This window comes from Saccopteryx leptura, chromosome 7 (genome assembly GCF_036850995.1).
Source record: "Saccopteryx leptura isolate mSacLep1 chromosome 7, mSacLep1_pri_phased_curated, whole genome shotgun sequence".
NCBI lineage: Eukaryota > Metazoa > Chordata > Mammalia > Chiroptera > Emballonuridae > Saccopteryx > Saccopteryx leptura.
In genome coordinates, this window is record NC_089509.1 from 44,630,188 (window position 1) to 44,646,186 (window position 15,999).

Consider the following 15,999-nt stretch of genomic DNA (forward strand, 5'->3'; position numbering starts at 1 on the left):
AGTGAGAAATAAAAAAGCCATTATTAGTGAAAATGATGCTGTATGAGACCCTCTGCCATTTTATAAAATACAGTCTGATATGAATATGTCACAGAATTTTAAAGTTACTAAAACTTTCACACTCATGACCGTATTTGATCCCCATGAATTTCCATGAAGTAGAAACTGTCCCATTTTACAGATGATAACCCTGACACTAAGAAAGCACTCTGATATTAACTGGTCAGGGAGGTGAGAAAGCCAGCGAAAGAGACTGGAAAGGAACAAAGGCGAGAAGACCAGTGAGGTGATTTCTTAGAAGCCAAGTGAAAACGTTTCAAGAAGGAAAGAATTTCCACTCAGTCAGCTGTAATGGATAGGTTTAATGAGGCCTAAGCACTAACCACTGGACTGAGCCATGTGGAAGTTTCTTGTAGCCACAGTAACAACAATTTTGGCGGAGCTGTGAAGGTAAAAATCTGACTGGAGTGAGTTCAAGATTGAATTTAAGGAGAGAAATTGGAGAGAACCAGGACAGAAAACACTCTAGAAGTTTTACTCTAAAGGGAAGGAGAGAAATGGGGGAAGTGGAACAAGGAAGAAGTGAGGCCAGGAAAGGGTTTTTGTTCACTTTCTTAATGTGAGAGAAACAGTAGCATGGTAGTAGGCTGACGACAAGAACCCAATGGAGAAAGAGGACTGGTGACGCAGGGGAAGAGAGGGCGCTGCAGCCATCCTCAGGGAGTGAGAGGGACTGGGGTCTGAGGCGCACTCTGGGGAACACGTATGGAGGGACACTGGCAGCTCAGGCCACAGGAGAGAGGTCGATTATATAAGCTCATATACAGGAAGGACGGTAGCGGATCCCTGTGGTATTTTCTTCTAATGGCTTCCATTTTCAAGTGACATTGGAGTAAAGTCATCAAATGAGAATGAGAATGGAGACAAAGCTGGAGGTAAATCATCTCACACCATTAAAGGCCCTCTTAATGATTTCAATTTAAGGTCTAAGTGTTTTTATTTCTAGCCATATTCAGATTTAAAGGTACAGGTGCTGGGGAAGTCAGAGTGTTGGATGAGCCAGAATGCTGCTTTGCTATGTAAAAAAAAAGAGGCAAAGGAGCCACCAATGGATACAGTGATTATGATAACGGGACACTGACTGACACATTATAATCTAGGTTAGAAAGAAAGAGAGGACATGAAGTGGAAAGGGGACACTGAAAAGGTCTTCAGATAAAGGAATTGAAGGTCCTCGTGAAATCAAAGATTTGTTGGCATGTTAGAGAGAGTGGACTGGAAAGAGAAAGGCAGTGGACAGGCGGATGTTTGGAACTGAGCTTATGAAGAGGCAGTAACTACTGGTAACGATGAGGCCAAGAAATTAAACAAGAAAGAAAGTGACTGAGGTTGGGAACACCTAGCAGAGTCTGTCTCTCCATACATGCTGACCCTTTCACACTTCTGACTCTTTACTTTTTAACTGTAAACCTGTTATTCCCTATTTTATCACATTGTTTCTCTTTAATCAATTGGTATGAGAGTTCAAAGGTTTCTAATTTAAATGTGACTGGAGAGTGACATAAAATGCATATATGACCTAGCAATTCTACTTCTAGATATATCCTCAAGAGAAGTTAAAACATATATTCATATAAAAACTTGTATATGAATATTCATAGTTACATTACTCATAACAGCCAAAATGTGGAAACACAACCCAAATGTCTATCAACTGATGAATGGATAAACAAAATGTGGTATATATACACAATGGAATATCATTTGACTATTTAAAAATGAAATACTGATACATACTTGAACACAGAAAAAACCTAAAACCATTGTGCTAAGTGACAGAAGTCAGACACAAAGGCACATATTATTTGAATTAATTTATATATAATGACCAGAACAGGCAAATCCATAAAGATGGTGTCGTGGTCCAGGGGCCCCTTGGGAGGGGTGGGTGACGAGGGTAAGGATGTATGTGGAGCCCACATGGGGGAAAAAACGTTACAGAAGCCGTTGCGTCCTTTATTTTCTAAGGCCAGTTTTATACAGTGCAGAAGAATTCGCGGATGCACCGCCTCTTCCTGCTGAAGTAAACTATAGCTAAGGCAGCAGGTAATATAACTGTGAGAGCCACAGGGCAAGCACTCTCACTTCCAGGTCATGTCCTTTGGCACAGCTACTGCGCAAGCACCACCACCACGGGCTAGCTCACAGCAGGGCCCTCACAGATGGAAAGTAGATGAATGGCTTCTAAATGCTCAGGGAGAAGGGGAGTGGGGAATGACTGCTAATGGGTATAAGGATACGTTTTTGGGGTCGTGATGGTTGTACAACTCTGTGAATATATATTTTAAAAAACACTTTAGAAAGATAAATTTATGATATATGAATATATAAAATATTCCCATAAAACTCTGCAATTATGGCCCTGGCCAGTTGGCTCAGTGGTAGAGCGTTGGCCTGGTGTGCAGGAGTACCGGGTTCGATTACCGGCCAGGGCACACAGGAGAAGCGCCCATCTGCTTCTCCACCCCTCCCCTTCTCCTTCCTCTCTGTCTCTCTCTTCCCCTCCCGCAGCCAAGGCTCCATTGGAGCAAAGTTGGCCTGGGCGCTGAGGATGGCTCTGTGGCCTCTGCCTCAGGTGCTAGAATGGCTCTGGTTGCAACAGAGCGATGCCCCAGATGGGCAGAGCAGCCCCCCTGGTGGGCATGCCGGGTGGATCCCGGTCAGGCGCATGTGGGAGTCTGTCTGACTGCCTCCCCGTTTCCAACTTCAGAAAAATACAAAAAAAACCCTCTGCAATTAACAAACTCATAAATACAGACAACATACTGGTAATTAGTAGAGGGGGAGGGGCTTGGGGAGGGAGAAATAGGTAAAAGGAGTCATATATTTAGAGACAAGATGGAAACTAGACACGTTTGGTGGTGGGCATGCTATAGTGCGTACAGATACCGAATTATATAATGTATACCTGAAACTTATAAAATGTTAATAACCAATGTTACCTCAAATTAAAAAAGGTTTAATCTTAAATCAGTCTTACCTTAGCAATGCAAGCTGGACAAAACCAGTCCCCATCTGGTATAGTTGTAATCTTGGGCCTATGGCAGTATGTGTGACAGCCTTTGTCACAGCCGTCACAAAGGAGGAGCAGTTCCTCATTGTCTCCCTTTCGACAGATTTGGCAGTACTATAATACATGAAAAATCATTTAAAATTAACACTCTGCTATGAATAATACTTATTGGGATATTAAACAAACCGTAATTCCTAGTTTATATTAGTAATGAACATTCCGCTTGCTAACAAATGTACAGTAGCCATACACATCTATGTATCTCTCGTTACACAGATATGGACCACATGACGGGGTGAGCAGTTCAGTTGGGGTAAATGCACATTTCAGGTACACTGCAAAGAACAAAGCTAGAAGTCGAATGCCTGCACACACTTCAGAAGCATGTACACATTAACATATGAAATAATTAACATGACATTAGAGCACATAAAGCAATGAATAGCTTTAATACATGGTGTTTTATTTTAATGTATTTCAACTTTTGCTTATCTTAGCATCCTCATGATATCCTGAGAAAGAAATAAGTAAGAGTTAATTTTTAAGATCAAAATTAGTATTAGCATTAGTATCAGAATTATATAGAGTACATAAAACCATAGAAATGTTTCCATATTTTGACTGAATTATCCACCTATTTTTTATGGTCGATTAAAAAATTTGTCCAAACTAAGAAACTTTGGAAATTAACCCAAATCAAATGTGTCACAAGGGTAGAAAATGAATCATACAAAATTATTTCTTTTAAAAAAATTAATTAAAGAATTTAAGAGGTCTTGATTTATTTTCTAGAACTAAAAATAAAATTATTTATTATCTGTTAAAGCATTTCTAATACCAATAAGCCATTAAGAACTTTAAAATCTATAAAAAGAATATTCTCCCCCATGCATACATACACTTCATAACAAATTTCACAAATGAAAAGAAGGAAAAGTAGACAAGTAAAAACCTCCAAGATGGCTTTAAAAAATGGTAAGTGCTAACATTATATTTTGACATTTAGTTTATATTCCCATAGTAGATATGTCCTGCAATCAATATATTTAAAACAAAAACATTTAAACTTTAAGTGATTTCCACTAATTTATATAGTTATGTATTTATACACTCTTAAAAACAAAGTAGCTTAACTGTTTAAACTTCATTTTTAATTTTCAATACGATTAATCAATTTGGGGAAGACTAAAATAATCTTATATAACTCAATATATACACCAATTATAGCTTAAGAATCTTATCACAATGGCAGACATACACTATTTAACTTAACAAATATCTATCAAATATATTTATTGAAAAATAACATTTGGAAAGTTATATTTAAATCTCTATAACAATACAATTTAAAAATCAGATTAATGAACATCAAGTAAATTCTCCCTTTCTACAATAGATAACCAAAAACACTACAAAGTCTGTCTTATATCTCACATTTATGATTAAAAAATTTTTTTTTCTTGACAATTATTAAAAAAGGGTAACAGATATTGAGCTTATAGCCCTTCTGAAAAATCCCAGTTGTAGCTTACAATATGTTAGAATAAGTGGATTAATATTTGGGTTTAATGCCTTTGCTCCTAGAGTAAAATAGAATAGATATTGCCTGATGTTTAATATTAACCATGATATAAAGCACACTGTAGGCAGAATTATCTGGAAACAAATTATAACAGCTGCTTCTGTCCTGGTAAGCTTTGTCTCTGACAAAGAAGGTATTTCTAAAGATACCGAGCACATTTTGTTATGGCTTATTATGAGGATTATTATAGGTACTGTTATATTTCTTTTTTTTTTTTTTTTTTTTTTTTTTGCATTTTTCTGAAGCTGGAAACAGGGAGAGACAGTCAGACAGACTCCCGCATGCGCCCGACCGGGATCCACCCGGCACGCCCACCAGGGGCGACGCTCTGCCCACCAGGGGGCGATGCTCTGCCCATCCTGGGTGTCGCCATGTTGCGACCAGAGCCACTCTAGCGCCTGAGGCAGAGGCCACAGAGCCAACCCCAGCGCCCGGGCCATCTTTGCTCCAATGGAGCCTTGGCTGCGGGAGGGGAAGAGAGAGACAGAGAGGAAGGCGTGGCGGAGGGGTGGAGAAGCAAATGGGCGCTTCTCCTGTGTGCCCTGGCCGGGAATCAAACCTGGGTCCTCCGCACACTAGGCCGACGCTCTACCGCTGAGCCAACCGGCCAGGGCTACTGTTATATTTCTAATTAAACTGCGTATTATTCTTTGAATATGAGATTCTGCCTTCATTGTAAGGTAGTTTCATAGCAAATGATGTACTGTTAAGCATTTTAAAAAAGAAATGAAGATTATTAGAGATGGAGTTAAATAATGATAATTAAATTGAAAAAACTAAATGTTTTAGATAGCAGGAAGTAAGTATACTAATATAAAGGCAGAGTTTAGTATAAGTTTTGGGTTTCTGTTTATAGGTTATAACAAAACTGACATGATGACTGCTTCAGTATGGATTAAAGAAATGTACAAATTCTATTTTGATGTAGGAATTCAACGTTTTGACTCATTATAGCCTAGAGTTCACCAAATATATTTGAGCAGTTGGCTTTAAAACTGGTTTTAATACTAATTTTTAGAAGAAAGATTTTACCTAGTAAAAATGCTATCAGATGAACTAAATAATACCTTAAAATTCATGGTAAATTATAATCTGGGTTGTGAAAAAACTGAAGTTGAGAATATTGTGGAAACTGCAGATTTATTATTATTATGCCATGGGCATTTTAGGAAGAAGTAGAAAACCACAGAAGAAACCAAATTTATTTATTTGTATAGAATGAATAAGGTCTTGAGTAGTCTAAGCATAGAAGTAAAAATAAAGAATAATAAATTATTTAATGATAGTGTTTTTTCCTTGGGGAATGATTATTTTAAATAAATCCTTAGTCATTCATAAAAACAAATATATATTTGAACTTTAAAGTAAACCTGTATGTATTTCAAAAGTGAATGTTAAAGGAATTAAAGTAAACCTGTATTTCAAAAGCAAATGTTAAAGTAATTAGTAAAGCTCTACATATAACAGATATTTCTATACATACTATATAAGAGGCAGAGAAACATGTACACAATTTAAAATAGATATCTCTCTGGAAAATATATGAAATACAGCTTTTATTTTGAACACATAGCATTTGGTGACTGGTACAAAGTAGAGGCCACTACATGATAATAACTATGTAACTGGGCTTGAACAAGAACCATGAAAAACCAGTTTTAGTTATTAGAGAAAAGAATAAAAAAGATCTGCTCTTCATGTCATCTACATCAGAGGCCCAATACATGGTACCAGTGCATGAAGGAAGAATTCTCTGCTTAATCCGTATTTAGTTATCTAAGTATTTCTTAGGATTAAAAAATAAAAATGGATAGAAATATAAAGGCATTTTAAGGATGCAGTGAATGTATGTAGCAGGTAATCTTACCAACTGGGATGTTGATAAGAATAAAAGGGCCTTCAAATATTTATAATAACAACTATTATGTTGACAGAATATAGAAGACAACTTCAGCCAGAGTTATAAATAATATTCAATGAAGGAAGAATCAACATTAAAAAATATAAAAGATAGTATATTTGGTAGGTTTCCTCAGAAAGTTCAAAATAAGGAAGAAAGAATCAAACTATACAGTATAAGAGTAAGCAAATTCTCAAGTACAGTGTACGTTATTTTGACAATAAGTAATGTATAATTAAGAAGCATCTGAAGGTTGGGGAAAAAAAAACAGGACAAAGGAAATTAGTTATAGTATTTCTTAAATAAAAACACTTACAACTTTCATAATTGATTTTTCCCATGCTATTGATTTCTGTAACTGCTGAATGCACAGAGCTACCTGTGCAGCACTGCGAGCTTCTGACAATGCCCTTCTCCAAACCCTGAGCCCTGGAGCAATATCCTCTTCAATTCTGCATTGAAATATAGAAAAATTAACTAGGTCATGTCCACATTTATGGTTACTGAATGTGAAACAATCATCACACTGAAAGCCAAGCAATGACAAAAACATGGAACAGCCAATAAGTATAAGGTTTAAGCAACTAAATTTGATGTAGTGCACAGACTGTGGCTACGTGCCTCAAAGCTTAGTCACAATGAGGTAAATGTAAGATCACTTTGCAGGATTATCAACGCACATAACAACAAAAAAAATGTTTTTACAAAGCACCATGCAAATAGCATGATCCATATGGATCAAATGACATGATCCATATAGATCACAGACATACAAGAAGATACATAGATAACAGGCAATAGAAAATAGGCTCCAATTAGCAAAGAAGCACAATAATTTTTCAAGTTAATCTCAATAACCTACCCGTCACCATCACCACTAATGGATGGTGCAGGAGCAGGGACAGTAACTGTGCCCACATTATCCACTTTGATCTGAATGGTGGTACTTAAGGGGCTCTTCAGATACCTTCTTTCAATGTTCCGCTCCAAATCAGCCAGCCTGGTTACAGCTATATCTAGGGGGTTGTCACTCTTCCGTTCTAGTGCATGTGCACTGCTTTCTTCTTCGCCAGTAAATTCTCCATCATGCTCCTTGCACAATTTAGAGAATGACTTATGTTCAAAATATACCAAGTCCTCCCTTTCTGATGCAGGCTCTGGACACATCCAACCCTATATATCAAGAGAATAATGTTGTTACGGTTTTCTCTTAAAATGCCTGGTGGGTGAATTGCCTTTACTTAAAACACAGCAGCAGACACCAGCAGAGCCACAAGGACCCTTACTAAAGGCTTTTACCTTGTGTTTCCTAATGGTGGTAGGTAGAAACAAGAACAGAAAATTAAAATACGCAGTTGTAAGAAAAATAAAACAACTTTAGATAATACAGAAGGTAAAATGAAAATCAGCAAAGTATTCTGAAGACTAAATATGTATCAATTTCATGGGACCACGTAAATGGAGACACTTCTCAGTAGCCTCTGGACTTCGCTCTTCCTGTCCACTTTCACTCCTTCCACCACTCTTCGGTACAAATGTCCTTGTACTCACCTTCTTCCTTCAGCTGCAGGAGCTTTGCATAAGCTGTTATGTTTGTCTGTCTAGCTCCGCTCTGTTCCTCTCCCCCTAGTTAACCACGCATCCTTCACTTCTCATGTTACTATTTACATCCTTTGGGAATCCGTCCCTGATTTCCTTCAGGGGGTACATTTCCCAATGCAGGCTTCTTATAGGACCATATAATTCTCCATAGCCTTGGTATATCACAAATTTATACCTGTGGTTATTTAACATTTCTCTACCTCTAAATTCCATGAGGCCAGGGACCATGTTTGCTTTTACTCATTTTATCTACAACTCAAATGAAGGCAAATAGCAGGTGCAAATATAACACACACACACACACACACACACACACACACACACACACACACACACACAAGTGAATGGTATTATAACTCAGCTTGCTTATATTGGTCCTGTAGCCCAAAATCCTTCAAAGATTTCCTACTGTTTAACAAAATCCAAATATTCACTATGACATTCAAACACCTCGATCTCCCTTTTCCTCTCATGTTCCCATCCATGCACCTACACTGCATTCAAGTCCTGTATCTTGTCACTCTAGAGACATGTCCTGAGCTCCCTGAGCCTGGTGCTATGCTCATGCGGGTCACTCCATCTCGGATGGCCTTCCCCGTTTCTCCGACTTTCAAAAGCTTATTCATCTTCTCAAGTTCCATCTTGGCTTCTAAATGATATCTACGTGATCTCACCCATATGTCCACTAGAAATTGTGCATTCTTTTTCTAAATTCATGCATGGCTCTCTACTTCTCTGTAGTCTGTTTGTTACTAGATTCTGCAGAGATGTATGTATACATGTCTTCCTATTATATGCTAAACTTTCTGAGGGCAGAAACCATATATATTTTTTAATTTTGTGGTATCTACTGTCTGATATGGAATAGGTACTTACTAAATGCATATTAAAGAAAAATCAGAATGAACATTATCCTTTTTATTAAAAATTTTATGATAATAATATTATCTTTATATTGGGATCAATTCTTCCTCTCTAACTCATCAGAAGAACATTTAGAAAGTAAAGACGGAATTGTGAATAGTACACATAAATGCATTTGGCATACGTCATGTCAAATGAACCTCATTTCCATATTTTGAAATAAATACTAAATAGCTAAAGCAAAGGAAGGAATCCTGTAAGCAAAGTATATCTTGATTTCTACAAGGCAACTGATAAGAAAAAAAATTGAAGACTAGAGGTATAGAAATCTAGGTGGTTAAAAACTATATCCAAATGATGGTGATTAATAAAGCTGGTAACTTCAGAAAAAGTCACTGCCAACCAATACACTTATGTACTGGCATAATATATTTGGCTCTATATTTGGCCAATAATACACTTATGAATAACTTGGTTGATTGCGATTCAATCTGCAGGTGACTTAAAGTTAGGAAGTTTAATATTCCATAAGGTAGGACTAAGATAAAAATAGATTCATGTGCTAAAAAAGCTACCAAATGAAATTGATAAAAATAAAACAATGATAAGTATAAATATTTGCTTTGAAGTTAAAGCAACTAATCACAGAAATACCACATGTGATAGAACTCACTTAGAAGCACTCTGAAAGAAGCCCGGGGATTTTTAAAAAAAATCTATACTCAATGAAGCAATATTATGATGTGGATGCTAAAAAGCTTGAACAGAAGTATAGTGCCGGCTTAAGGAAAGTAAAAGTCCCAGGAACACATTCAGACATCTCTATGTACAATTATGAGTATAACATTTTTTTTTTCTGAAGCTGGAAACGGGGAGGCAGTCAGACAGACTCCCGCACCGACCGGGATCCACCCGGCACCCCCACCAGGGGGCGATGCTCTGCCCATCTGGGGCGTCGCTTTGTCGCGACCAGAGCCACTAGAGTGCCTGGGGCAGAGGCTAAGGAGCCATCCTCAGCGCCCGGGCCAACTTTGCTCCAATGGAGCCTTGGCTGCGGGAAGGGAAGAGAGAGACAGAGAGGAAGGAGAGGGGGAGTGGTGGAGAAGCAGATGGGCGCTTCTCCTGTGTGCCCTGGCCGGGAATTGAACCCAGGACTTCCACACGCCAGGCCGACGCTCTACCACTGAGCCAACCGGCCAGGGCCGAGTATAACATTTTAAGATGGATATTAATAGTGGAGTTTATTCAGAAGAGAATCATGGACCAGGAAAGCATTTCACAGGACTAAGGGTTGAAAGATTTAATTAGCTTGTAAAAGAGAAAACTTAAAGAGAAACACAGGATCTGTTTTCTGAGGAGCTGGAAGAGTAATTAAGCTAGAGACTTGCAGATTTTCCTACAATGTAAAACAAATTCCAAATTATTAGCAAAATAATTTCTATTCTCTTAGTAAAAATAAAAATAAATGTTCTACCAGCTTAATGTGTCTTCTCAATCACTAATTCCTAGGCAAAACACATAACTCTATATTCTTTTTAAAAAAGAAAAATTCATTAAATTTTTATAGGTGTTAAAATAATGTTTTTTACTTATTTTCATCACTTGTGTTTTTAGACTCTTCACAACAATTCATTTTTAAAAATAATACAGAAAAATCCACATATGCCTTATTAACAGGATGTTAAAACACGCCACTTAAAAGACAAATTCCACTTATCTCAGCTATTCAGAGCACGGCCCCCAAACATCTAAGCAGCCAGGAATATGTTAAAGTCAGTGCAGCAGAAACTGAGGATATCTCAGAAAAATGTTTTAGGCCCAATAGCCAATTAGAATAGAAAAATAGAGGAGTGTGGCAGGAAAATAGGATTGGCAGAACCCATAAAATTAAAACTAGCACATAGCAACAACTAACCAAGAGAGAGGACACAGACAGACAATAGAAAGCAGATAAAGTAGTTTAAAAAGCAAAGCACTCTAATCATTTAATGTAGGGGCAAAACTTCTTTGCATTTCCTGAGGGAATCATTATCTATTAATTGGTCTTTATACTGATGATCCTGTGTCACCAAGATAATTTAAATCAAACTCATTATTCTCAATTTAAGAAAGCAGTATAATGCATAACATAAGTCATCCAACAAACATGTTAAAAAATTATGGCACTAAATGGAATAATTTTCCTTTCTCTAGAAAATTAACTTGTGTGGAAGAGTTCATTTGTTGAAGATGCCAGATAAATGAGGCATTTTTATATTGTATAATAGAACCAGGATGAGGATCCATATAGTTTTCTGGCAAAATAGTTTCAACAAATGATAAATTTTTGCTTCCCAACATTGGTAATTATGTTTGTGGCAAGAAAGGGATATTTAATTGCTCTGGAAAATGGCATTTTTGGGAGATTCTCCAAAGTTTCCAACTGCTAGCATTAAAGAAATTATGAAGCAAAATTTTTTCTTTTCTTTTTTTTTTTTTTTTTTGGTATTATATTTTTCTGAGGTTGGAAACAGGGAGGCAGTCAGACAGACTCCCACATGTGCCCGACCGGGATCCACCCGGCACGCCCACCAGGGGGCGATGCTCTACCCATCTGGAGCGTTGCTCTGTTGCAACCAGAGCCATTCTAGTGCCTGAGGCAGAGGCCACAGAGCCATCCTCAGTGCCCGGGCCAACCTTGCTCCAGTGGAGCCTTGGCTGTGGGAGGGGAAGAGAGAGACAGAGAGGAAGGAGAGGGGGAACGGTGGAGAAGCAGATGGGTGCTTCTCCTGTGTGCCCTGGCCGGGAATCCAACCTGGGACTCCTGCACGCCAGGCCGACACTCTACCACTGAGCCAACCGGCTAGGGCCACAAAAGTTTAATCATTGGATAGAATAGTATTATGACATATGTCTGTCATTATGAATTCATATATCAAAATTTTGATATATTTATTTGAGAATATATGAAATCAAATTACATGTAACTACATTCTCTAAACCTTTTCAGGTGTCTGCCTCACCCTTATTCATCACCCACCCATTTATTCTCAGAGACATCACCACAGTGTCAACGGAGAAGAAAGACCTTTTCACTACACTTCCAAAACTAAAAGTTCTTGCACAAAGATAAACTTCCCTTTTGCCCGTCCATTGGAAGCCAGTTCTGATCACTGTTTTGTGACCTGGTAAACCTTATTAGATCAATTAATTAATTAAAACATTTACATATATATGTAGTGTGTGTCATAATATACCATACAGTTGGATATGCTGTACGTTCCAATTTTAAATTACACACAATGAAAATGTGATATATAACATGGCTTCTATACAAGGGAGTTCCTGGTCCTATATAAAACACTAAAGTAGGAGTTTGATAGAGCATTACAGTTAATATGGGGAAAACGGTAATATTCTGCTAGTGGTAAAGAACCGCATACCAGAAATGATATCTTTGAATACCATAATGGAAGCAGAAAGATTTTGTAAAAAGATCTTGAGCGTTGGAGTCAGACAGACTTAGCTTGAATCCACATTTAGTCACTTACTATACGACCACTGGCAGGTTACTTACTCTGAGCCTTGTTCCTTACCTGTAAGATGGGGGAAGTTAATTCAGGATTGTTTTGAGGATTAAATGAGATAAAGTGAACATATTTAGCACAGTAACAGGCACACATCAGGCATATAATAAATATTAGTTACCTTCCATTATCCTAAAGACAGACTTTATTCCAAGTCAATTTTACCTTCACTTGCAAACTTGCTGAAGCAACTCTCCTCTCTAGATCTTCTACCTGCTGGAGAACACTCAAATCCATTTCCATCGCTTGTTCTTCTACTGACCAGTTCTCCACAATATCGCGAGTTACCTGGTTTTCTTCATTTTCATTTAATTCAATAATAGCAACTACATTTGAAAAGAAATTAATTTAAAAATCCATTTTATCCTTCAATGCTTTCTTCTAGAACTTGAAAAAATTCCAGAGACAACATGCATATGTAACTTAAATCACACAAATGCTACTTGTGCATATGCATATAGCTTACCCTTAAAAGTAGGAATATTTTTTAAGAAATTGTAAAAATTGTAAAAAATTTTAAGACTGTAATGCCCATTGAATAAATGTAAATAGTTACTGTTTTTGAGTAAACTAGGAAAAATGCCTATGAGTAATAAATTAAGAATCACAACAAACATGTTTTAAGATTAATAATTCCTATAACTGAGCAAGACAGCATAAATCTCTTTTAGGTACGTACCATCCTTATTCTTGATACAAGCTTGAGTAATATAATCCAAGTGTTTCTGAATTTGTTTTTGTAATGCTTTTTCCCTTATTCCTCTGAGATGTAGCACTTTGAGCAAAGCTTTTAGGTCCTCTGGGTCAATAATTCTCCACCAACCAAACTGCATTTCTAAGTCAAGATAAATATGCAGATCTTTTACATATATTTGTATATGAATTAATGGCACAATAAAAATAAAAAGACATAACTATATATAAAACTATCAAAGAAAGATTTAGTTATATATAATGTAGAAATCTATAACAGTGAAATAAAGTCAATGTACCTACCATCTCAATGTACCTACCTTCTGGAATAGGTTTTGGACTAGGAAAATCTACTGGTTTTGCTACTTCAACAGCTGCAGGTTGAGTTGAAGAGACTTTTTCATTCTGTGGTACTGGAGATTCACTCTTAGTTGGAGCAACATTGGGAGTCAAGAATGAATTACCATTTCCTTCAGATAATCCCAACCCTGATCCCAGACTAGGTAAAGGTGATGGAAATGGAATATTGGAAGTAAGCATGCCAGTGGGCCACCCACAAAACTGAAGCCCCATCATAGATACTCCACTTTTCATCTGCAAAAAACAAAACAATTTAAAAATTGGAAAACAAAATGTTTAGAATCTAAAGAATTTTTTAAACTCTGAAAAGAATACTTTCATTTATCACAATTACAGGATAGTTTTCCTGTAATAACAATGTTAAATTCCATGTTCTTATTTGCTTCACAAAGTAATTTCTTTTTAGATAGAGTGTAATTATATTAAGTTAAAAAGTAATTAAAGAAAAGTAATTAAAGAAGCCTTTGGTCTTAGAAATTAGTAGTTCTCCTTTTTTTGTGTGTGTGACAGACACAGAGAGTCAGAGAGAGGGACAGATAGGGACAGACAGACAGGAAGGGAGAGAGATGAGAAGCATCAATTCTTCGTTGTGGCACCTTAGTTGTTTATTGATTGCTTTCTCATATGTGCCTTGACCCGGGCGGGGGGGCTTCGGCAGACTGAGTGACCCCTTGCTCAAGCCAGCGACCTTGGGCTCAAGCTGCTGAACCCTGCTCAAACCAGATGAGCCCACACTCAAGCTGGTGACCTCAGGGTCTCGAACCTGGGTTCTCTGAGTCCCAGTCTGATGCTCTATCTACTGCGCCACCGCCTAGTCAGGCAGAAATCAGTAGTTCTAATGAAGCTTGGTGATATCAATTCTTTCTTCAGTTTTCAAACTACAGCCGGGATAATATTACAAATATTCAACGAAGTCCCCTTGAGTGAAAATTCTCATGGGGTCAAAGATCAAATAAAGCAACATGAAAATGAGCTACATTTAGCAGCAGTACTAACCTGAAGAGGTGATAAAGCAAATGGATTTAGGCTGACAGGATTCTGGGCAGAAGATGATCCAAGGAGAGGAGCAGGGGCAGGTGAAGGCAATTTAGATGCTGGCTGAGACTGAGGAGTCGCTATAGAAGCAGCTGACGTATCGGCATGGGTAAGAGATGTGTCATCACAAGGTGTTCTTGGCAAAAGGCTAAACCACTGTCTATTCTTTTCAGTCAATGTTTTTAACAACTGGTCATTGGCCACAGGACTGTAGAACTTCCCTGGACCGCTTGAACCAGTACTGAACAAATTATTAGAGTCTGTCTTTTCCACGTTGTTTTGTGTTGCTGTTGGTTGAATGTTGCCCACTGAATGTTTTCCACTGTTCTGGTAAGACAACGTGCACCCATTTGCACTACTGTTTGGTTTTGTGGTCAGTACATCTGACTCGGGAGGCATCTTAGCTACTTCTAAAAGCTTGCTCAATTTGGAAAAAGAGCCAGGTTTCTGAAGAAATAGATTTGTGTTGTCTTTTTCTTTAGGATCTTCCTTTTGTTCACAATGATCTGGATTTGAACAATTTAAAGTATCCTCAGAAGTCTCAAATATTTCTTCTTTGATCTGAATACTTTCTGCCTTTTTTAGTTTTTCTCTTTCCTTTGCAATTTCTTCTAGTCCTACAAAAATTGAAAAGTATTATGATCAGTTATTCCAGATCAAATAATACTATAGTTATATTTTAGGACTAATCATCAAGGTCTATGCATAAATATTTTAATAAACTTTTCTAGATCCTTAATACTCTCTATTTTTCCTTTATAGAGGCTATATATTTTGATCAGTGGAAAATTAATGTAATTTTATAATGAATCATCACAAAAAATTAAAATATAAAAAATATTAAAAGAAAAACATTAGTATTAACATTTTTGTGTAAACCTTTCCAGCATTTATCTCTGCACACACAGACACACTTAAACTTACAGATTTTGAAAAGACAATCCTATTCCAGGGTGGGCTAAAGTAGGTTTACACTTAGCAGGCAGGTTATTATAGTAGCCTTATTAACTCAACAAGAATAAACTATGTTTTGTATATTCACAACTGTAAGCCTACTTTTGCACATTGCTGTATAGATATAACATTCTAATCTGCATGTTATACTGTATTATTCTCTATAAAGATCCTGATGTATCAATATATAACTACATCATAAATGTTAATGGCTACAGAGTATTCAATAGAATATATCATCATTTAAATAATCAATCTTCTATTGATGACTGTTAGTAGGTTCAGTTATTCACTAATATAAACAATGCTTTAAATGATAAATGATAAATGATCTTGCATTTGTATCTTTTAATTTTTTCCTTATTACTTC

General features: G+C 37.0%; 1 protein-coding gene across 7 annotated transcripts in view; it reads right to left on the reverse strand.

Moving 5' to 3' along the window:
* BAZ2B (bromodomain adjacent to zinc finger domain 2B) overlaps nt 1–15,999 on the reverse strand; it is a 457,412-nt gene that overhangs the window by 11,430 nt on the left and 429,983 nt on the right. For all 7 annotated transcript variants that reach the window (XM_066346467.1, XM_066346473.1, XM_066346468.1 and 4 more), the window contains 7 exons: nt 14,637–15,292; nt 13,601–13,874; nt 13,267–13,422; nt 12,753–12,913; nt 7,418–7,728; nt 6,872–7,007; nt 3,041–3,187 (listed from right to left, as the gene is read on the reverse strand). In XM_066346467.1, the coding sequence (XP_066202564.1) occupies nt 3,041–3,187; nt 6,872–7,007; nt 7,418–7,728; nt 12,753–12,913; nt 13,267–13,422; nt 13,601–13,874; nt 14,637–15,292 (1,841 nt within the window). The remainder of the gene's footprint in view (nt 1–3,040; nt 3,188–6,871; nt 7,008–7,417; nt 7,729–12,752; nt 12,914–13,266; nt 13,423–13,600; nt 13,875–14,636; nt 15,293–15,999) is intronic.